Raw genomic sequence first — 19,111 nt, 5'->3', positions numbered from 1 at the left:
GACGGCATGCCGCGTTTGGGCCCGGTTGGGGCGCCATTCCCAGCGATGCCCTCATCCCTGCCTGGCCCGGGACCGAATTGACCGCGTGGGGCTGCCCACCACCTTCTCCACCTCCTCGCCACCATCTGGCGCCCCAGTCCGTGCACTGCTGCGTGTGGGGCGGGCAGCCAGCCTCGCGCTCCGCCGCGTGACGCTGGGGCTGGCTGGCTCCTGTGAAGGGGCTGGGGCCGCTGCAGTCCGGCGCCGGGACGCCGCAGACTGCGTGGGCGCCGGCCGTGGCTTGGCGGGGGTCTTGGTGGCGCGCCCTGGCCGCGACGCCGCAGACTGCGATGGCGCCGCCTCCTCAGCCGGAGCGGGCACCTCCTCAGCCGGAGCGGGTGCCTCCTCGGCCGGAGCGGGTGCCTCCTCGGCAGCAATGGGCGCATCCTCGGCAGGTGGGTGAGACTTCGCCTTGCTCACCGTCTTCCTGCGTCCCGCCGCCGACCGCGCCTCTTGTCTGCATATGAAGGAGGGGGTTGACAGCCATGAGCTTGTTTGAGAGGTGGTTGCAGGAGGGCGGCGTCCAGCAGTAGACATGATTGTGTCCCATTCCCCTGTCGCTCCAACATCACCTATAAAGATCTCACAAAGAGACACTCATGTCCTCAGGACACGACAGCAGGCCCTTCACCCAGCAGCTCAGCATCAAATCCACCCCCATCACCCTCTCACCGGGCAGGAGAGGAGGAGGCAGCGGCGTTCGACTTGGTCACCGCCCGCTTGGCTGACATCCTGCCTGCAGGCCGGGCGGGCAGCTCCTCCAGGGCGTCCAGGAACTCATCGGCGCCCGCATCTTCTTCCTCCATGCCTTCTTCCACGACAGGCAGGGGACTCAATGGGGCTGCGTCCTCGCACCGCGCCCGCTTGCCGGGGGACTGCCCCTTCACGACGTCCCTGTCCCGGCCTTCTCCTTCAAGGACCGCGGTCCGGGCCGCCAGGGCGACCTCCCTCGCCGCCAGGTCGGCTTCTCGCGCCTCCAAGTGGCCCTCCCGCGCTGTGGCCTGGGCCTCGCGCGCCTCCAGCGCAGCGCCTCGCTCCCGCAGCCCTGCCTCGCCGGCGGCAACCTCGGCCTCCCGCCCGGCCAGCAAGCCATCGCGACGCTCCAGCTCCTCGGCGATGCTGGCCAGGCCCATGGCGCGCCCGGTCAGCGCCACCTCCTCCTCGCGCAGCGCGGCTTCGCGCGCCCCCAGTCCAGCAACCCGCGCCTCCGCCTCGCCGCGCGCGACCTCCAGCTCGGCGCGTCGGTCTCGCAGGTCCCGCAGTCCCGCCTCGAGCTCCGCCTCGCGCGCCACTAGCGCCGCCTCGCGCGCCGCCAGGCGCCCCTGGCCCTCCTCCAGCCTGGCCAGGCCGGCGGAGCGCTCCGCCTCCAGCACCTCGCTGCGCGCCAGCATGGCCCGCGCCTCCGCCAGCTGGCGCTCCGCCTCCTCCAGCGCGTCGGCCGAGGCGCGCAGGCCGCGCTGCGCCTCCGCCGTCCGCTCCTCGGCGGCCGCGGCCGCCGCACGGCCTCCCTGCCGCACGGCCTCGGCGGCAGCCTCGGCAACCTCCGCGGCGGCGCGGGCCTCCTGGAGTTCGCTGCGGAGGGCCGCCGACGCGGCCTCCGCGCTGGCCAGCCCGGCGTGGGCCTCCTCCACGGCGAGCTGGGCGGCGTCGGCCGCGGCCTTGCTCTCCTGCCTGGCCACCTGCAGGCGGGCCTGCAGCTCCTCCACAGTTTCCCTCAGCGCCGCCAGCTTGGCCTCCGCCTCATCCCTGGCAAGCGCATCCGGGGTGGGCTGAGGTGAGCAGGAGACCGTCGCGGGTGCCGTTCCAGCCAAGATTCCACAATCTGACCCTGGTTGGACTGCCTCAGCCACACCACCGCCCCCCGACCCCACCCAGGAAGAGTACCTGGCGGCCCGCTCCGATTCCAGCAGGGTCTGGGCCACTGCAGCGCGGCGAGCCTCCTCCGCCACCGAGGCCGTCAGCCGCCGCTTCTCCTTGATGGCGGCGGCGTGGGCCTGGTCCAGGTGACCCTCCAATCCCTGTGAGTGGTTGGGGAGCAGAAGATGGATGAAATCTGACCTCAACAGAAGCACCGGCTGTGCCAAGGGGGTTCTGGCTGTGAAACTGTAAACACCCAACCTCTCTGCCCTCCATAGACCTCCTGTCACCTGGTAGAACTTGCGTGCTGTTTCATACTCATTGAAGAGATCATCGTATTGCTGCTGCCAATCCAGGACCTGTGCGAGGGTTGGAGGGGCTGGCTTCAGGCAATATGAAGCACATCCACTCCACCTCCATGGTGACCGACGAACAATTCGGCAGCCAGTGCCAGCCCCACGACTGATCCTACTTTGGACTCCAGCTCGGTGACTCGGGCAGCCAGCTCCTCGGCCTCTGCAGGGGCGACGCGGTCTAGATCGAGAGCCCCCTCTTGCCTGCGAACGCGGAGGTTCAAGTGGTTTGTTTCTATGGAGGCAATGCGATCGCTACACTCAATCCCACAGGCGATTATGCAGGGTACTCAGGGTCCTTATAACATTCCGAATCCATTGCCAACTCACTGCAGACGAGCCCAGGCGCTTGGAGTGGTCTGCGCCCGGAACATCGTACTCCTTGGCTATCCTAGTGAATCCTGTTCCTCGGGCACATCGTCACCCTAAGGATCTATTGTAACTCCAACATGCTATCTTTGTTCACTGCAAAGCTGCAATCCTTGGCTCAGAGTGCCCTTGGGCCATTTCGCTCTGCAACATCGTTTCAATCGGCGCGCGCTCGCCCCGCCACCTCGGATCACTGTATGTTTGGGCAAGTATCTGGAGTCTCTCTCTCCTTGCAATCAAAGTGGAGGGCACGCACCCACTCATCCAAACACAGACTTGCTCTCTGTGTTCTCACGTGCCCCACTGACCAGGTCCAGCCAAAAACCATGCGTCTGGTTGATCACCCCCAGCGTCTGTGCACGGTCCACGGGCTGGTCATCGAACCCAAAGGTGTTGGCAGGCTTTCCATCGAGGAGCTTGGAGTCCCTGAACCAAACACGAATCCTCTCCAGTTCCCCCGGGAGCTCCCTGCAATAGAGAGTGCTCGAAGTAGGGTTCTTGGACTACGTACGCAGCACTGGCGGTCTCCACCACCCTTGTTCCACCCAGGACATCCAACTCACCTCTCCACGTCCTCGATGTCATTCAGTCTCTCGGCCAGGGGATCGGCCTGTGAGATGACGATGACCTTCCAGTCAAGCTCTCCCTGGTCGATCAGAGCGTAGGCTCCTGTGGCATGTGACATGCGGAGGGGGTAGGGGTTGCAGTGTTCTGCGGTTATCGCAGAAGCCCCATGCTACCCTGCCAGTCCCAAAGGACTCGACCTCTCAGCAGGCGCAGGCGCAATGCAGACGCAGTATCACTCACCCAGAACCTTGACTGGATGGATGCTGCCAGTCTCAAGTGCAGACCCTCCAATCTCAACCACGTCCGTGGGATCGTTATCACCCTGCAACATGTTGACATGGTTGGGGAGGGGTTAGACCATGTCCTCGCCTTGCAGCCTGGCTACTGGCACGGCATCGTGAGTTGTGCAGCCCTGAGCCTCCCTTCATTCGAAATGTGGTTGACGGGCATGAGCATAAGCAGCACCGTCTGCTTTTCAGGTGAACATCCTTCAGAGCCGCCGCGCACCGTGGCGTTTACATCAGGGTTGAGGTAGTCCGGGTCCTCCCACGTCTGGGGCAGGAGACCATAGTTCCACGGGATGTCCGAGTGGTAGTAGCGGAGAGAGCCGTTGCTCGTCAGGTCCTGCTGAATGGGGTTCAGCGCCTCCTCCTGTCGTGATGTGTGGGGTGTGGAATGGCTCGTGATGAGGTGGCGTGGATGCTCCTTCCTCCCGGTCCGCACAGCCTCCCAAGTATTTTCCTGCCTGCTTAACACCAACCACAGCGCACCGTCTGGACTTCATACTTGGCTGCGGTGTTCTTTGGGATCTCAACGATGAAGGTGTGCAGGTCCTTGCCGGCGTTCAGGGGAACGCTGTGCCAAGGGGATACGGTGAAGTTGTCGGCCGTCAGGAAGAGGCGATACCCCCATTCCTCCGGTTCACCCTGAAGGTGGGGAGGGTGGAGGTGGGACGGCACTTGGCTTATCCAGTATCGTAGTTTCGCTGAAACATTGCCTTGATCATCGATCACGCCTACTCACATCAGCCTCGCTTCCCCAAGAAATGGATTCGAGGGTCGACTCGGCCGCCCGGCAGGATCCGGCACATGCGAGGATGCTGGCCACCAGCAACTTCGTGGTCCACGCACCCATAGCGGCAACCTGTGGAAGCGATTGGACATTTGAAGGTTCAACGGCATCGCGGTAATGTCTGCATGGGTCCCAGGTGCTCAGTGTGAGACATCGATCTGCCCGACATTTCCAGGATCACAAAACAGTGCATGCGCCGCTTCGCTGCAGACACTTACCTGATGGATTTTGCAGTTGGAAGCCCGATATATGCACGGTGACCCTGACTTCAGATCAATTTAAGCTTCATTCTCGAGTTTACAGAGGGCTGTCAGCGGCATCTGCGCAAGATGCTCTCGCCATGATGCGAATAATTAAACGCACTCGTCGCCACATGGTTTGGACCCTCCGAGCACCCTCCCGAGAGGTCGTAATCACCAACGTGGTTGAGCACCTTGGAACTGCAGGGCGACCCATCCGACCATCCCCGCCATGCCATGCCACGCACCTCCCTTCGCGCACATTGTTGCAATGGACTGGTCAAGGCAGGAGAAAAATTGTGCACGGGGTTGGGAGGCACTCGAGCCAAAGAATTGGTGCAAGCTGAATCAGAACAGGGACAGGTCCTCGGTGTTTTCCCGCTTCCCGCTGACCAGGTCGAGCCAGAAGCGGTGCGTCTCCTCGATCACATCCAGGGCAAAGGCCCGGTTCTGGGCCTTGTTGTCGAAGCCAAAGGCATTGGCGGGTTTGCCGTCCGGGATCTTGTAGTCCCGGAACCACTCGTACACCTTTTGCAGCTCGCCGGGGAACTCGCTGTTACGGGGGTAAGGGATGGGCTAGGCATTTGCAGGGAGCAGGGGTTCACACTCGGGCTGGCAGTGGGTAGGTGGCCAGCGCCCGGGATGCATGCCGGACCAGCACAACTCATGCAGGGCAAATGCCGCACCAGAACCTGGTCCACTACCGACAATAAACTGCTCCCCAGCCCACTCACCGCTCGACGTCCTCAATGTCATTGACGCTGTCGGCCTTGGGGTCGTCCGCGCGGATGGCGATCACCTTCCAGTCCAGCTCACCGTCGTCGATCATGGCATAGACACCCAGGACCTTCACCTTGTACACGCCGCCGGTTTCGGCGCTCGCCGACCCGATCTCCACCACGTCCACTGGGTCGTTGTCGCCCTGCAGAGAGAGGGGGGGCCCTGGCATCATGATTCATATGCAGTGCTCGTGCGGCGGCTGGGCGGTGGCTCGCCTTGATGAATGCAAGTAATCAGAAGCATGGCATGATCTGATTGAAAAAACGGGACACGAGATGTGGTCTCTCAAATTTGCAGAATACCTTAGGTTCATCACTTGGAAAACCATCGGTGGTTTTGTGTGTGTGAATGGGTTGTTCCTTTCATCGAGACCCGATTGGTGGAGGGTGAAGAGGATCTACTCCCAATGGCAGCCTAGCATGCAGATGCCCACCCCGTTGGCTCCATCAACATGTGGGCAGCAACGTCCAACTCACAGCAGCATTGGTGTCCCTGTTGGTGTGTGCAGGGTCCTCCCACGTCTGGGGGAGCAGGCCATAGTTCCAGTCGATGTTGTAGGGGTAGAAGCGCAGCTTGCCCTTCTTGATGTCTTGCTTGATGGGGGTTCGAGGCTCAGCCTGGTCGAGGGCCGGCGTGACAAGGGGTGGGCCAGCCGTTTCACACAGAACTGGAGTCTCTGGTCAAGCCAAAGGTGACAGTGCAGAGGCTGGGTGCTACCATACACCGCAGGCATTCAGGGCTTGCAAAACCGCACATGACCATGTCAGAAAGAATTGTCAGGGGAGGCACACCACGATATAATCCGCACACCACAACCCCCCTGGATCCTCGCGCACCGTGGCGACCTCGAACTTGGCCGAGGTCTGCTTGGGGATCTCTGCTACAAAGTTGTACAGGCCATCCCCGGCATGGAGGGGGATGTTGTGCCATGGGGACACGGTGGTGGACTTGTGGTTGAAGAACACCCGGTAATCCGGGGTGGTGGGGTCGCCCTGCGGGATTCACCGGCATTTCCGGCATCAGAACGACACCAAAAAGCAGTGCTTGAGCTTCGTGATCCAACGTACTCTCCAGACGCGCACCCACCTTCTTCTCGGTCTCCAGGCTCGAGCGGACGCAGGTGGCATACAGCCGCGGCGCCCGGACCTGGCACCTCAACCCAAAAGACCGACCCAGAGCCTGCACATGATAGATGGTTGTGGTTTGATACTCTACATCGCCGCAGCACACTCCTGGCTCCAGCCACCCCCTGCGCCAGCATACCCGCACGGAGGTCGGCGCCCGGGGCTGGGCAATCGCCGCCTTTCCTACACCTGCAAACACGGATGTTGTCAGGGCAGCCATGATGAAGACAATGCAGCTGAAGAGTGCTGAACTGGTTCGAAGTGATGGTGGGTTTGGGCGCACGGATGCACGGGCGCCGGCGAATATCAACACACGTGACTTTCCTATGGTACTGGCAATCTTGGGGGCGGGGGTGCTCTCGCAGCATGCATGAATGGGAGACATGTGAAGCGCTCACAAAGCTCCTGGTGTGAACTGTGCTGCATGATGGTTGCATGGAAAGACCCTTGGATGTTGAAGGGGGAAAAGGAGGCAAGGGAGAAGCGCATGCATGCTGTGGAGGCGGGCTTCGACAAAGCGAGCAGCAAGCTGGAGCCGGGGTAGAGCCGGCCCCCAATCTCAGCAAGTATCACGTGATGGATGCAGGTCCTTGACCCAAGGCGCCTCCTGCATGGTGATGTCAGGTTGCTGCAGCGGCGTCAGGGTGCTCTGAGGTGCCGCTTCGGCCCCCCTGGGCCCTCAGGACGTCGCTGTGGCGGCCGGGCGCGGATCCAACAGTGGCTGCACGGCCTCCTCGTCCCCGAGCAGCACGGCGGCGGTGCGTTCCCGCGCCTCGCGCCGCTGCTTCTCCAGGCGCTCCCAGTAGGCCACCGCGAAGCTGCAGCCGCAGATGATAACCGCGCCCAGGAGGGACAGCCAGTCCGGCGCGTCGTGGAAGACCAGGACGTCGGCGGCCAGCCCCCAGATGACGGAGAGGTAGGACATGGCGATGGCGGGCGCGGCCTTGGCGCGCTGCAGCGCCGCGGTCTGGGTCACCTGGTTGCCGTAGCCCATGAGGCCGTTGGCGGCCAGCAGGGCCAGCGCCGAGGCGGTGCGTGGCAGCATCCACTGCCCCAGCACCGTCACCGCGATGGCGGAGCAGAGCGTGGACACCGCGCCCATGGAGAAAATGATGGCGGCCATGGACTCGGTGTTTGTGTTCAGTGCGCGCACCGCCATCTTGGCCAGGGCAGAGAAGAGGGACTGGGTGATGCCCACCGCCAGTCCCAGGATGCTCACCGTCCCCTCCGACAGGCCAAAGAGCCAGGGCGGCTGGGCCACCAGCAGCACGCCGAAGATGGACACGGGCAGGGCCACCACCAGGCCCGAGGAGGGCCACTCGGCGAGCAGAAGGGGGGAGAGGAGGGCCGCCCAGAGTGGAGCCAGGAAGGCAAGCACATTGGCGTCCGCCATGGTCAGCAGCGTCACTGCAAGGAGTGGGTGGGTGGGTGGGTGGCGGATGACAACACTGTGTTTGTAGGGGATCAAAGGAGCGAGGGCGGGGCAGGGGTCAGCGGTGGGAAGAATAGCATGGGATGCATGGCCGCGGCGACGCCATGGCTGAGGGTCAGCGGCGCATCACATTGCCGAGGCGAGACACCCCAAGCCCAATCTCGAGCGGAGCGGGAGCAACCTTTAACACACCCCTTGCACCCTGCACACCTGCGTAGTAGAGGAGGGAGACAGAGCCAAAGCCCAGGACGCCGCGCAGGACGTAGAGCCAGCGCCGCTGGTCGCCAAAGGGGTTGACCTTCTGCCGGACCAATACCGGGACGGTGAAGGCCAGGAGGGTGAGGGAGCGCACCAGCACCACCTCGAAGACGGGGACGCCCTGGCGGGCTGCGGAGGGGGATTGCAAGGGCAAGATGGATGGGAAGACCATGACAGGAGCTGGGAGAGGGCACCCTTGAAGTGGCTCATGTCATGCCTCTCCCCTCCCCACCTACGAATAGAGAATGGCTGCACCTCCATCTACAAGCTGAGCAGGACAACAGCAGGACAACAGCAGGACAAGCGGCCCCAACCTCTCGACCCAGACTCAGCATCCAAAATTGCAAGAACCCTATTCTTTCGTTGCACCGTATTCCCCACCCTTACCAAGGAGCTTGGCGCAGAGGCTCATCCCGGTCCCGAAAAAGGTGGACAGGACAAAGAGCCAGAGACCCACCAGCTCCCGGTTCCCGCCCGCGGCCCGGTACACCGCTGCATGCCCAGCCTCGCGCAGTTTGGCCAGGGAGGAGGTCTTGTGCATGCTCCCATTCAAGCCATGGTCCGCGGGCAGGGCCGGGCGGGGGGGGGTGTCGACCTGCAAGGGACGGCACCCAGATGCTGAGCTGCCCAGCCACATGCAGGGGTTAACATAAAATTGGCACACATCAGAGTCACCCACCATGCGATGAGGAGGCCGAGGTCAGGAGCGAGGGGGGCGGCGAAAGCCCTAGAGCGTGCGTATGCGGCAAGGTTTGGATTCGCTACAGGCTCGCGCCACGACGGGGATGACCCAGGCGACCTAGAATGTGCTGCAAGGGAGCAAGTGCTCGTCGTACTGCAGGTGATCACTCTGCGGCCGTGTCCGTCTCTGAGGGCGGTGGTTAATGGCTAAAGATTCCCTCGGCTCCGAGGAATCGCGGTCAGCCCCCGGGCGCTGAACGCGCCGGGGGCAGCTCTCGTGAAGTTGCTGTGTACAGGTAGTTCCGAGCCAAGGAGAGCGAAGCAGCAAGGAGGTTCTGGGAGGAACATGGCCAAAGAACAGGGCAACAATCAGCAGTACGTCATGTTTCTGGGTTGAGTGGGCAGCGCGGGGATGACCATGCCTGGGAAGGCGGGTCTACTGAGGAGGAGAACCCCTCGACGCTGCCCTAATGACCAAGGTGCCGGCCGCCCAGTTCCGCCTGGTGGCCGCGGCGGCAGGTCGAGGAAGAGCGCGCCCTGCGTCCACGGAGGCCTTCACTGGGCGCCCACCAGCGTCGGCGCCGGCGCGGGGCCGGCGCGGGGCTGAAGGGGCGCGATGTGTACGACGCGCACGCCGTCGCTGCGCGCGTGGCGGTAGGCGTACGTGAAGTTCCAGCCCACTGCCGCGGCACCCAGCGCGCCGCAGCGGTCCGCCGCCAGCACCGCGCCGACGTAGCCCGGCACGCGGTCGGCGATGCGGCGCAGCGCCTCCTCCGCGGCCGCCGCCGGGCCCGCGCCGGCGCGCATGCTCTCCACCACCTGGTAGCAGGGCAGGAAGCGGAGGTGCACGTCGCCGTCCCCCGTCGCACCGCACGCGCCGACGGCGCTGTCGGCGTAGGCGCCGCCGCCGGCCACCGCCGCATCGCCCACGCGGCCGGGAACCTTGTGCGCCGCGCCGTTGGTGGAGGCCCCCGCCGCGATGCTGCCCCGCCGGTCGATCGCCAGCAGGGCGATGGTGTCGTGCGCCGTGGGCGAGGGGAAGGGCGTGGCGGTTCGGTTGGGGGGTCGTCCGTGCGACGCCGTCGCTGCCTGCGCCGCTGCTGTCAACGAAGAAGACGCCGCGGTTGCCGCTGCCGGCGGGCTCGGCGGCACCAGCTCCTCCACATCCACGCACTGGTCGGTGCCTGACCTCGCCCCCGGCGCCATCGGCCTGACCTTGCCGCGCGGCAGGCTGTAAGGTCCGCAGCTCCGGGCCGGGTCCGGGCACACGTCGCGCCGGAAGTTGGGCTGGCAGCGGTCGGCGCGCCAGGCGGCGTGCTGCGCCGCGGAGGCCTTGGTCGACAGGTCGTCCAGCTTCATGCCCATGTCCATGGCAAACTGGGTGGCCTGCAGCCCGGTCAGCAGGGAGTGGCGGGTGGTGCGCAGGACCATGCGCGCCGCCGACAGAGCGTGCTTGACATGGCGCAGGTCCCTGCGGTCGGAGGAGGAAGAAGGGGGAAGCTGATGGGGGTCAAGTCTCGGTCTTAGAGGAAAAGAAGCGGCTTGCACCGTGCGTGGGACAGGGCTTGAGGGGCGTGTGCATTGAAACTGGTGACGGGGATGATAGTTTCTTCTGGGTGGCAGCCCGGCCACATCAAGGGCTCCAGGACTTGGCGCAGGCCTACAGGGCTGTACTTGGAGGCTAACACAGGCTACCCGGGCTCAACACAGTGTCCACAGCTCGATCTACCCCAATGCTGGCGCACAGCACTCACCCCACGGCTCCCATGTCCATGGTGTCGCCGTCCATGATCATGGCGTCCAGGGTGGTCTCCCCGGCCTCGTCGGGGCTGCCCCCGTATCCCACGGTGCCATCGCACTGATCATCCTCGCATTGGGTGGCTCCCTGTGGTGTAATGGGGCATTTGTAAGGCGAGGGTTGCGGCGCACGACCACCAGTCCGTCCGCATGCACGACCACGGGGGGTCGACAGAGCAAGTCCGCGCAGCTCCTCGGCCAGGGTCGCAGGCCGTGCGGCAACCTCGCCCACCCAGACGCCAGCCCAACTCCCCATTTCCGCACCATTTCGATGGCATCCATGGCGGGGTGCTTGGCGTCCTCGGCTGTCATTGCCTCCCAGGCCGATTCCGTGGCAGCGGTGAAGGCCCATGTGTTGGCTACCAGCGGCAGGTCCGCTCCGCACTTCGTTGGCTCTGCCAGATCCCACATTCCCATTACAAGCAGGGCGGCGCACAGCGCCCTCATCGGGAGCGCGTGGCCTCCCGGCCTGGGGGACGAGAGTCCTGGGTGCGGCAAGGGTTTTCGGACACCGGCGCCGCCGATCCGTATCACGTGAGGCTTGCCAAGGCGATTGCAGCTGTATTCCTGGGCACTCAATTTGATGCACGCGCAGGGCAGGGGTGTCAAGCCGGTCCGTCGGACAGGTGATGGCGTTGCGCATCTCGGCAGGACCGCGCGCCCAGAGTCTTTCGGCGCAGCCGAGAATGGAGGCAGGGAAGAAGGGCAGGCTGGGCAAAATACATGTGCTAGGAATCCATCGAAGGAGGGGACTTCCGGGTGTACGCGCGTTTCGACTCTTTCAAATTATCATTTGGGGCCACCTTCCTCTTCCTATCAGGTCCTGGCTTCCTTCGAGGGGCCTCCTGCTGCTCTGGGGTGACGTTGGGCGGCAAGGTAGCTGCACTGGGCGGCTGTTGTTTTGAGGCCGGGCTGGGCGGGGCCTGATCTTGGGAAACTTGTGCGGGGGGGCTTGATGTACAGACATCCCCTGTGCCATCTGACGCCTGCAGTCCTGTCCTGAGGTTGCTGTCCTCCCACACGGCCGCACGGTGCTCAGGTGTGTCGCCAGGCAACAAGAGGGGCCACGCCTGTGCCTTGGTCCTTGGCAGCAAAGCGGGACTTCCCTGGTGCTGGATCTGCTGCGGAGTTCGCTGCCGCTCCAGCGCCAGCCGGAGCTCGTCCAGCCTCGTCAGCACGGCCACATTGTGGGCCAGTGCCAGCTGCTGGGCAGCTTCGTGCCTCCTGCAGGCGTCGAGCTCTCGCACTGCCATGGCCCTACACATGCCCGTTAAAGCGAGGCTGATCGATCAGTTTCAGCACCGTCCTGCCGGCAGAGGGACCGGTGTAGCCCACCAATGTCTCCACCAACCGCCCACCTCTCCAGCTCAGCAAGGGGAGCAGCAGCGGTACGGCCGCGAGCGCCCCTCGCCAGCTTCAGCGCGGCTGCTCCCAGCCAGCAGACCCTGGAAGCCACCCTGAGGTCGAGCAGCAGCGCCCTCGGCACCACCCAGCTCAGCCAGGCGGGGGCACCCAGGTACACCTGTGGTGGCGAGGCGCCGAGTGAAGACTCCTGCTGTCGTCGCTGACAGTTGTAGGACTGGCTCGGCATTCCGGACGGCACCCGGCGCTGGCCCACGCCTCACCGTGCCTCCCTCCCCCAGCTGGAGGTAGGGTGCCAGGTGCGTGAGCAGGGCCCTCTCGGTCGCCAGGCTGGCCCCCAGGGCGAACATGCCCAGGGTGCGGGCGCGCCGCCCCCCAAGGAAGCCGCCCACCACCCACACCCCCGCGAGCAGGGCCAGGAGGTGCCAGGCGTTCCCCTGCCCAGTCTCGTGCCCCAGCATTCTGAGCACGAGGGCCTCGGAGCGGTGCTGGTAGGAGAGCAGGGCCTCCACCAGGGAGCGCAGGCCCTCCGAGGAGGCCGCCACGGCCCTGGAGCGGAAACGGATGAGCGGGGTGGTTGACTGAGGCAGGAGCATCTCTTCCAGAGCCTCCCCACACTTGCCCTCGACATGGCCGGCGGGAGTTGGGATTGTCACCCAAGCGATGGTGGAATCCTGGGCGGTGCACAAGTCTATGCCCGCCGAGCCTACACCCCGCTGCCCCATGCCGGCGCGACAGGTCACCGTCCCGCGTGCCAACACTTCCCGCCCCCATCGGCACCCAGCCCCACACCCGAGGTCTGCAGTCAGCCGCCGCTGCGCGGCCGCGGCCTCCTCCTGCATGGCCTCCGCGGCGCGCGCCCTGGCCTCCGCCCCCGTCAGCACGGAGTCCAGCAGCTCCCGCCCGCGGTGCACGCTGTGCAGCATCGCCTCCTGGCCGTCCCGCAGCTGTTCCTGACGCTCCAGGGCCGCCGCCTGGATGTGGGCTTGGAAATCTTAGGTGTGAGAGAGTGGATGAGGTAACCCCTTTGGCTGGCGAATCCGCACAACTTCAAACATTGTCAATGTGTGCATGTGGTGGGCTGTCCTGGGTGGATGAGAGTCTGTAGGGTACCCAGCTGTTGCAGAGGAGGTGCCAGCCAAGGCCCAGATGAACTCACTGACTCGTCACCAGCATGTCCTGGGCAGTCCCTGGGACACAGCCCTCCCAACAACCCGCCGCCGTTTGGAACCCGGAGCGCCATGTGTCCCCTCCCCCCTCCCCCCATCCAAAGCCCCACCTGCAGGACCAACGTCTCAGCCTGCTGCTCCCTGAGACCCGCCAGGCGGCGCCCCACCTCCTCCCCCGCCGCCGTCGCCGCCTCCCGCGCCCGCGCCTGCCCTTCGAGCACGGCGTCCAGTGAGGCGCGCGCGGCGTGCGCGCCCGCCTCCAGCCCACGCGTCGCGCCGTGTATGGCCTCCGCCCGCGCCTCCAGCCGGTCCAGAGCGCCCTGGGCCTGGCCCGCGCCCCGCGCCAGCCGCGTGAGCAGGCGCTCGGCGTGCGCCTCGAAGTCCTGGTTCTGCAGGTACACGCACATTGCGTCGGCGTGGGTCAGGAACTCCACGTACAGCTGCCAGTCCCGCCCCGGCAGCGCGTCCAGGCACGGCTTGAGCGGCGCGGCGGCAGGGCAGGGCGCGGGGCGGCCGCCGTGCGTGGCCACCTGGGACTGCACCAGGCGCAGCGCCAGGCGGGCCTTGGCCTCGGGGGCCAGGCCCCGGCAGCCCGCCTCCAGCTCCGCCACCGCGCGGCTGAAGCAGTCTGTGCCCAGCAGGCGGTCCAGCAGGGACTCGGAGGCGGCGGCGGCGGGGAGCGCCGCGCTGAGCTCTGCATGCACAGGAGGATGGAGGGGTGGAGGGCAAGGTGGGAAGCCGTTGCCATGCGAAGGCCCCCGGCCTTCAGTTCATCAACCTCCCCATTCCCCCCCGCCCATGCCTCCCCGTGCCCCACCTCTGCCCTCGTCGAGCGAGGACTTGGTGGCCAGCTGGTACTCTGGGAAGCCATGGATGCAGGGTAATGCGTGAATGACGATGAAGCATGCGAATGCAATGCCGGCATGGACAGAACGGAGCCGACCGTTGCCGTAACGCCATGGCTCGAGGGGTTCGAGGGAGGACCCGAGGCCGGCCATGACAGCCTCAAGGAGCCAACCCGACTTCATATCATATAAATTCAATCTTATTCTGGCATGCTTAGTGTGACAGAGTGTGGTTCATCGACGAGAGGAGAGCGTTGTGTGAACTGTCCTCATGTGACGGCCTGGAAATTGGATGGCCTCGAATGTCATGGAGGCCACCATACAGCCAGCTCGCTGTAAACCAGGATGCGGAGAATTAATCACGTCCTAAAATGCGCTCCTGAAGCAATCGACTGCATCGGCTACAGTGCGGGTGCCCTCATGACTCGTCGTCTGCCGAGGCGCCTGTCCTCCACCAATTCCGGGATTACAAGCATTCCCACAACTACCCCAATAGCAAGCTACAGACACCTGTGACGACAGATCTAACCTTCTTCATCTTAGCCCTGCATCACATTTGTACATTATCTCCCATTTTGATCGGCGTGTACGCGGTGGGTCTGCTTCAAGATATTGTCGCTGTTGCATTCAAGTTCCAACTCTTGGCAAATGCTTCCCGCCTTTTCGATACCGACTCAAAACCCGGGCAAACACCTGTCATCGTCTGCTGGCGCCATCACGAGTGCGCGAGGAGGACTCCTGTCAGCCGGCTTCTGGGGTGATCGTTAAATTTACTTCACCGATGTTCTGAGGCACCCCGAAGGCGTAAGGGCGCTGGCCTCCCCGTGCGGTACCGGCAAGGATGTCGGCAAACCTCGCCCTCGCCCTGAGCGATCTGGGCACGTATGCCGATGCGAAGCTGGCCAACATTGACTCCTTGGTCGCAAACCACGCGGCTTGGATCGCAGAGGCCTTTACATCGCTGAGCACTGCGCGTCGGACGGAGGGGAAAGCTGAGCCCGAGGTACCTGCCCTCGCCCCGCCCCAGGTCCGGCAGATTCACCCCGGCACTATCTCTTTCGCGGGTTCACATGAGAATAGCGTAGTAATCACATCGCTTCCATCCACCCCCCACAGGCTGTCAAGAGGAAGCCCGGGCGACCTCCCAGGATACCCAAAGGAGGATTCCCCACCAAACCACCGTCTGAGGCTGTCGCAGAGCAGCCCGAGCAACCTCCAGCGGAGAACCAGGCACCCGAGCCTGTCAAAGCCCCGCGCGTCACTCGAAAACGTGTGGCAGAGTCGGCAGAGGCCCCAGCTCCGCTGGTCGCTGTCGCCGAGCAGGAGGATGCGGCGTCTCCGCCTGCCCGGCCGACCCGGCGCAGTGCCCGGAGCCAGTCTGGCGGTGCACAGCAGAGCACAGCCAAGAAGGGTGGGTGAACTGCTTGGCCCTGGTATGTTGAAATGTGCCCTTTGTTGCCCTTGCACACCCCAGTCATCAATCCCCATCCCTGAACCTCAGCAGCAGGTGGCACCGCTGCACCAGGTCGGACGACCCGGTCCTCAGTCCTCAGTGCGGCATCAGCGGAGGGGGAGGAGCCATCAGGCGACCCTGTGCAGGAGATGGAGGTGGGCGGTGGGAACCCTGAGCCTCCTGCCCCCTCTGCAGCCGAGGACCTGTCCCCCTCCACCACCGGCGAGGCTGCAGGAAAGACGGACTCCCCCGCTCCAGCCGCAAAGAAGCGCGGTCGCCCCAGGGCGACCGCCAGCAAGGTCAAAATGTCGAGGAGGCGCGTGGACGAGGCGCCTGCCACCCTCGAGCCAGACACTGCTGCGGGTCCCGGGCCAGCGCTGGAAGCTCAGGCTGCTTCCCCGGTGCGGGTGCAGCCAGACGGCGGCCGGGATGGGCCACAGCGCGGCACAGCACCGACCCTCGATGAGTATGCCGAGCAGGGCGAGCAGGGCGAGCGGGGCGGCCGCGGCCCCAGCCGTCTGCTGAGTCCTGCAGCCGATCCCGTGAGGCCCGCCTCCATTGCTCTGAGCGGGGCCGCCAATTCGCCGGAGTGGACCGCAGCAGGCAGCCTGGAGGACGCTGGAGCCTCGCCATCCAGCCTGCCGCCCCCCGAGACCGCAGCGGCGCCCGCCGTCCCGCCAGCAGTGCACCACCAGGACGAAAGCCTCGGCTCAGCGGGCGCCTCTGTGTCCGCCATGGGTGATCCAGCCGCTGCCATTGGGGACGACAGCGTGCGTGGAGGTGGAGCCTGGGGGGAGGAGCGGGTGCCTGGGCCCACCACCAGCACACCTGACGCAGAGGCCAGGAGCCCTGCAGCCCCTGCGCTGCCCGCCGATGCGCCTGCCGGACGTGGCAGCGGCAGCGCTTCGCCCTCGGAGGCTCCTTCACCTCTGCTTCCAAGCTCCACGGCGCCGGAGCCACCCTCCCCCATCCGACACTGGGAGGGTCCACCGAGCGCAGTCGAGGCCTCGCCGGCCTCCGACCCCACGCGCGACGAGGAGCCGACGGGCCGGCCCAGCGTGGAAGTCGCCCTGCCAGTGGCTGAGGGGCAGGGTGGACCCATCCTTGGCACACCAGGCGAGGAAGGCCCGACGCATGCCGCGCAGACAGAGCACGATACAGAGGACTCCCCCGCTTCCGGACCTGCAGCACCAGACCCTGCTGACGCTCCAGGCGGTGCGTCACCCTCACCCCCCGCCCCGTCACCGCCTTCCCCCTCGCCCTCGCCCTCGCCCGCCGCGCCCGCGCCGCCTGCGCCGCGCAGCATGGCCGGCAACCTGGTGTCTGCCGTGCGCTCGCTGCTGCCCGGCTCCCGCCCGCCCGCACCCGCGCTGTCCTCCGCGCGCCCGGCCGCCCGCCTGGCGGCGCTGGAGAAGGCCGACGCCGCGCGGCGGGCGCAGGAGGCTCGAGACGCCGAGCGCGAGCGCCGGCGGCTGGAGCTGGAGAGGGCGCGGGCGGAGCGCCTGGCTGCGAAGCAGGCCGCGGATGCGGAGGAGGCGCAGGAGCGCGCGGAGGCCGCGCTGCGGAAGCAGCAGGAGGCGGCCGCGCGCCGGAAGCAGCAGCTGGAGGCGGGGAAGGGCGGCGCCGGCCCCAAGAGGAAGGAGGTGGCCCTGGCATTTGGCGCGGCCCTGCCGCCCGCGACCGCCGACGCCGTGCCGAGACATGCCTCGCAGGCAGCGGCTCAGCAGGCCAGGCCGGCGCTGCACAAACCCGACAGGGTGCGAGGGGATTGCAGGGGAGTGGGTGATTGTTTGCGATGGGTCCTCCTGGCGGTGGGACGCTGGGACCGTGTGCGAGGCCCCTGCCCTGCCTGGGTGGGCCGGCCTTTCCCCCGTGCATCACAGCGTCCCATCTCTTCACCTGCACACACGTACCCCCTCAACTGCGCAGGAGAACGAGGGCCCCAATCCCAGCACGGCGGCGCTACCAGGCGCAGCACCGACTGCCGGCGCCGCGGCGGTGCCTGGCGCCGCGAAACCCCTGAAGAAGATCCTGTACAACGGGCAGCAGGTACACAGCGAGGCGGGCCCCGCCAAGCTGAGGCTGGCCCCAGCCGCACTGCCTCAGGGTGCGCAGCCGCATGGTGTGGGGCTGACGGCCGGGGCCAACCTTCAGTCGCAGGGTCTGGCCCCTGCAGCTTCCAGACCCCTGCTCCAGGTATGGCGGAGGGAAGGGTCTGATGAACCCAACCAGGAGTGCATGCCGGGTCGCCGACCAGGCTTGGGCCAGGTTTTAGTCTCATGAGCCCGGTCCACAGGTCAGGGTGCAGGTACTCGGTCCTCCTTGGGTGGTGCTGAGCTGGTATCTGCCTTCCTCCAGGCTATGTACAGATCCCTTGTGCACCGCTGAATGTACCCTTGTCGGCACCTGGCCCCCCAACTCACAGGTTGCCGAGCCGGTGCAGCCACGAGGGCTCTCTCCACCTGCCCCCCAGACAACCACGGCGGCGGCCTTGCCCTCCACCACGACCAACCCCCTGGGTCCACAGGCTGCCCAAGCGCAGGGCCCACCCCCTGGGTCCAGCACCTCTACGCTGGTCCAGAAGCAGCCGGGGTCACCTGGAGCGGTGCCCCGTGCCAGCAGCGCCGGGTCTCGCCATAACTACGAGATCTCACCGTACAAGTGGGGCCGGGGGTGGGGTTGACAGTGACAGACAGGGGTGGTGGATGGTCTGGCCTTCTCGTTGAGCTCGCAGGGATGAGCTCCCATACTGCTGATATGGAATGCAGCAGGACGGCACGCTCACGGATCCAACCGATCGGCACGTCAGCTGATCTGGCTTCCTGGTTCGCATCGATGCGCAGGAGTGACGACAGCTCCGACGACGAGGAGCCTCAGAAGCCGGTGCCTGAATGGGCGCGCGGCAAGGTACTGCAAGCGCAGCTGCTCTCGCAGGTGGATGCGGGGCCAAGCTCTTGCTGGGTTGGGGCTGCGGGACCAGTCGCCCTGCCTTTCTCACTCTCTGGACATGACTGAACCCATGCATGCCCCCCATCATCCACCCTTCACCCCTTGAAAATATCTGCAGACACACCTGGATCCAGACCTCATCTTTCAGCAACAGCACAAGACCTGCTCTCTGGACGAGGTTTTCGGTGAGCGCGGGGCAGGCTGAGGGGGTCAAGTAGCTTTGAGGCCTTGTGGATGTGGTGGTCACAGCTTGCACAGTGATCGCTTGCGGCTTACGTGATGTTGCATGTGAACCATGCCAGCAGCTCACCTGCCCAGCCAGATACACCAAGCCAAGCCTTCATTAAATCCCCGACCCTTCCTCGCCACCCACGCTCACAGACACGTCCAAGAGCAGTGGTCGGAACCTGAACAGACGGACGAGCACAGGCAACTGGGCGGGGGACCGTCTCACATGGCAAGAGGAGATGCGATACAAGAAGGCCATGGGTTTTGCATGATGCATGCATGCCCCGCGTCTTGCAGCAGAGTGTGTTGTTATCAAGCACTGGGAATTCCTTCATACGTTTTGGGTGATGCGAGCCGCATGCGAGGAGTTGATGGAACCTGGACAGACAGGTCCAGTGGTTTGAAAACATGCGATCATGGAACTTGTCGAGTGATGCCATGTGCACGAGTGGCAACAAGCAGCAGGGAGCCCTGCCGTGCACAGTCACATTATTATTTGCGAATCTCGAGATAATTTGTGCCGAGAAGCCTCGATGCA

The 19,111-nt window shown here is 65.1% G+C and overlaps 7 protein-coding genes across 7 annotated transcripts; 2 read left to right on the top strand and 5 right to left on the bottom strand.

The window, feature by feature from the left end:
• Positions 1 to 51: 51 nt before the first annotated feature.
• On the bottom strand, positions 52 to 4,366 carry F751_3426 (Soluble inorganic pyrophosphatase 1, chloroplastic; the record flags this gene model as incomplete). The annotated part of the gene is made up of 11 exons (XM_011397803.1): positions 52 to 496; positions 712 to 1,785; positions 1,924 to 2,057; positions 2,187 to 2,255; positions 2,369 to 2,453; positions 2,895 to 3,086; positions 3,182 to 3,287; positions 3,426 to 3,507; positions 3,693 to 3,836; positions 3,956 to 4,111; positions 4,316 to 4,366. 11 exons carry the CDS (start codon positions 4,364 to 4,366, stop codon positions 52 to 54), a joined length of 2,538 nt encoding a protein of 845 aa, XP_011396105.1.
• Positions 4,367 to 4,843: 477 nt separating this feature from the next.
• F751_3425 (Soluble inorganic pyrophosphatase 1, chloroplastic) lies at positions 4,844 to 6,619 on the bottom strand (the record flags this gene model as incomplete). The annotated part of the gene is made up of 6 exons (XM_011397802.1): positions 4,844 to 5,048; positions 5,230 to 5,417; positions 5,752 to 5,892; positions 6,112 to 6,267; positions 6,362 to 6,454; positions 6,539 to 6,619. The coding sequence occupies 6 exons, from the start codon at positions 6,617 to 6,619 to the stop codon at positions 4,844 to 4,846; spliced, it is 864 nt and encodes a 287-aa protein (XP_011396104.1).
• Positions 6,620 to 7,078: 459 nt separating this feature from the next.
• F751_3424 (Solute carrier family 35 member G1) lies at positions 7,079 to 8,630 on the bottom strand (the record flags this gene model as incomplete). The annotated part of the gene is made up of 3 exons (XM_011397801.1): positions 7,079 to 7,806; positions 8,042 to 8,218; positions 8,477 to 8,630. 3 exons carry the CDS (start codon positions 8,628 to 8,630, stop codon positions 7,079 to 7,081), a joined length of 1,059 nt encoding a protein of 352 aa, XP_011396103.1.
• A 607-nt stretch (positions 8,631 to 9,237) lies between these two features.
• Positions 9,238 to 11,014, bottom strand: F751_3423 (N(4)-(beta-N-acetylglucosaminyl)-L-asparaginase; the record flags this gene model as incomplete). The annotated part of the gene is made up of 4 exons (XM_011397800.1): positions 9,238 to 9,270; positions 9,713 to 10,241; positions 10,525 to 10,655; positions 10,832 to 11,014. 4 exons carry the CDS (start codon positions 11,012 to 11,014, stop codon positions 9,238 to 9,240), a joined length of 876 nt encoding a protein of 291 aa, XP_011396102.1.
• An 810-nt stretch (positions 11,015 to 11,824) lies between these two features.
• F751_3422 (hypothetical protein) lies at positions 11,825 to 14,096 on the bottom strand (the record flags this gene model as incomplete). Its single annotated transcript, XM_011397799.1, has 6 exons — positions 11,825 to 11,873; positions 11,926 to 12,089; positions 12,193 to 12,478; positions 12,722 to 12,903; positions 13,629 to 13,792; positions 13,916 to 14,096. 6 exons carry the CDS (start codon positions 14,094 to 14,096, stop codon positions 11,825 to 11,827), a joined length of 1,026 nt encoding a protein of 341 aa, XP_011396101.1.
• Positions 14,097 to 15,270: 1,174 nt separating this feature from the next.
• Positions 15,271 to 15,921, top strand: F751_3421 (hypothetical protein; the record flags this gene model as incomplete). The annotated part of the gene is made up of 2 exons (XM_011397798.1): positions 15,271 to 15,354; positions 15,448 to 15,921. 2 exons carry the CDS (start codon positions 15,271 to 15,273, stop codon positions 15,919 to 15,921), a joined length of 558 nt encoding a protein of 185 aa, XP_011396100.1.
• A 609-nt stretch (positions 15,922 to 16,530) lies between these two features.
• F751_3420 (hypothetical protein) lies at positions 16,531 to 18,845 on the top strand (the record flags this gene model as incomplete). Its single annotated transcript, XM_011397797.1, has 7 exons — positions 16,531 to 16,611; positions 16,812 to 17,153; positions 17,326 to 17,592; positions 17,924 to 18,057; positions 18,240 to 18,303; positions 18,464 to 18,530; positions 18,727 to 18,845. The coding sequence occupies 7 exons, from the start codon at positions 16,531 to 16,533 to the stop codon at positions 18,843 to 18,845; spliced, it is 1,074 nt and encodes a 357-aa protein (XP_011396099.1).
• Positions 18,846 to 19,111: the final 266 nt, after the last annotated feature.

This window comes from Auxenochlorella protothecoides (genome assembly GCF_000733215.1).
Source record: "Auxenochlorella protothecoides strain 0710 unplaced genomic scaffold scaffold36, whole genome shotgun sequence".
Classification (NCBI taxonomy): Eukaryota; Viridiplantae; Chlorophyta; class Trebouxiophyceae; order Chlorellales; family Chlorellaceae; genus Auxenochlorella; species Auxenochlorella protothecoides.
Note: the sequence above shows the minus strand (reverse complement) of the source record. Positions and strands in the feature narration are given on the sequence as shown.